This window comes from Alosa sapidissima, chromosome 17, assembly GCF_018492685.1.
Source record: "Alosa sapidissima isolate fAloSap1 chromosome 17, fAloSap1.pri, whole genome shotgun sequence".
In the NCBI taxonomy this organism is placed as follows: Eukaryota; Metazoa; Chordata; class Actinopteri; order Clupeiformes; family Clupeidae; genus Alosa; species Alosa sapidissima.
The window spans coordinates 26,052,721-26,055,220 of record NC_055973.1 but is presented as its reverse complement, the minus strand read 5'-3'; the positions used below and the strand labels follow the sequence as shown (position 1 = coordinate 26,055,220).

General features: G+C 45.0%; 1 protein-coding gene across 2 annotated transcripts in view; it reads left to right on the top strand.

Annotated features, from left to right (window-relative positions):
- The window catches only part of drosha (drosha ribonuclease III), an 87,588-nt gene that overhangs the window by 78,824 nt on the left and 6,264 nt on the right, over positions 1-2,500 (top strand). For both annotated transcript variants that reach the window (XM_042067186.1, XM_042067185.1), the window contains exon 31: positions 954-1,000. In XM_042067186.1, the coding sequence (XP_041923120.1) occupies positions 954-1,000 (47 nt within the window). The remainder of the gene's footprint in view (positions 1-953; positions 1,001-2,500) is intronic.

The window sequence follows — 2,500 nt, the reverse complement described above, 5'->3', positions numbered from 1 at the left end:
AGTTCCGGCCCTTCGGGTGATTCAGATATGATACTAACATGCAGACGTTTTGTGTGAACGACACTGAAGCACATGAACAGAATCTCCGTGTGGTTGAACACGCACATTAACAGAATCTTCTTGGGTGTAAACACACACACACACACACACACACACACACACACCACTGCATGTAAGAGAAATCTCTGAATATGGCTGGTGCGCGCACACACACACACACACACACACACACACACACACACACACACACACACACACACACACACACACACACACACACAGAGACACACAGAGAAATGCTAAGAGGAGTGCTGGCTGTTTGTAAAGGTTGTGTGAGAAGTGAAAAAGGGAGATAAAGCCGGCGGCAGATTAAAGGCTCATAGCAGGAAATGCGTTACGCGTGTGTGTGTGTGTGTGTGTGTGTGTGTGTGTGTGTCCCATGAGATTTTTTTTTCTGCCTTGAGCAAGCTCTCCGTAGCTTTAAGCTGGCGTTACCTTGCCCCCATACGCATATTGACAGGCTCTGTTTATATCTGTGCCCAACTTGAGCTTCAAGGCGTGTACACACACACATGCACACACACTAAAAACGATTTACAGTTCTCAGCTCCCTCACGTAAGGTACACCTGACAGCTGGACAAAAGGAAGCACACACTTTCTCTCTCTCTCTCTCTCTCTCTCTCTCTCTCTCTCTCTCTCTCTCTCTCACAGACACACAGACACACAGAGATACACACACACACACACACACACATACACACACACTCTTCCTTAATCCCTCCAACCCTAGCCCCGCTCGTAGCGACTTCAAAAGCAGGACGTCTGAATATGCTAAAGAGCGGCTTTCTTTCGCACTCCGCCGTTATCGCGCTCTTGTCTTCATCCCTCTTATTTCTTCATTCATTCCTTCTCTCATTCATTTGTTCTTTTATCCCCCTCTTTCTCCTCACAGCATCCAGCAGGCTGAGATGGGCGCCGCCATGGACGCCTTGGAGAAATGTAAGTTACTTTGCCAACTACAGCTTTTATTCCAACACACACACACACAGACAAACACACAACACACACACACACACACACACACACACACACTCACACGTGTGTGCCGATGTGAGCTCTGATGTAACTCCAGTCTTAAATGAGTTACTTTGCCAACTACAGCTTTTATTCTTATTGTTTGTTTATTTTGAGTTGTATTATAAGTGTTACACATAAGTAATACACATAAGTGATATACCTTTGCTGGCAAAAAAAAGTATTCAAAATATATTTACATTTTTTTCAACAAGTGAAAACAATAAATGAGAAGAGAGAGAGAGAAGAAAAACACTTTAATCTTGCATATCCCTCTGCTACTCCTACGGAAAGTTTTCAGATCCGCACTCTTAGAATAGGTTTGGCGACGCTTATCGCTAATATGGGCCGTTTCGCAGATGGCGGATGGCAGCAAAAAAGGCCCAAATCGACCGATACCGATAGCCAGCCAATATATCGGTGCATCACTACATAATAGAGCTGTAGAAAAATGAAACGGCATGTTGTGGTCATGGGGAATGAATGCCTGGTATAATTACTATTTTTTCCATCGAGTAATAGTCAGTCCACCGGTCATTAAAAATGAACCATATTACTTTAAAAGTGCTTGTGCGTGTGTATGTGTGATGTACTCCGAAGTACTTGATGAACGTCTCATTGCATTGTTGTGTACTACTGTGCGACCAACATAACTGTGAGTGTGAACAATGCATTAGTGTGGGGGGGGGCAATGCATAAGTGTGTGTGGAAGCAAGCATATGTGTGTGTGTGTGTGTGGGAGCAATGCATAAGTGTGTGTGTGTGTGAGGGAAAGATAGAGAGAGAGAGAGAGAGAGAGAGAGAGAGTTTTAGGGAGTTGCTTGTAGACATCTCCATTGTCCTGGTCACTCTTGTCCTCCCAGATCCCTTTGAGCCCCTTTGTGTTCTCCTAATTACACAATCTCTTCAGAGGATCTGCCACTGTTGTTCTGTGTGTGTGTGTGTGTGTGTGTGTTCTCCAAATTACACACTCTCTCCAGAGGATCTGCCACTGTTGTTCTGTGTGTGTGTGTGTGTGTGTGTGTGTGTGTGTGTGGAGTGCTTGTTAAGAGGTTAGCATCTCTCAGAGACCCACTGGGCGAAGCTGTCGCTTTCCACCTCGTCCGTTCAGGAATGTGTTTGTGTCGCATGGAGTGTGCATGTGTTTTGAAGTGCACTTGGTGGCAAGCTTTTGAGAGGTCTGTGTGCATGCATGTGAATTAGGTCATGTGTGTGTGTGTGTGTGTGTGTGTGTGTATGTGTTCATGTATGTGTGTGTGAAATGATTTTGGCTCTTCATCTGAACTAGTGCATTAATCAAACAGTCCATTAAAAAATAGGTGGATTAATTGGCTGTGACTCACTGTGCAGGTGCACACACACACACACACACACACACACACACACACACACACACACGTGTGCCGATGTGAGCTCTGATGTAAC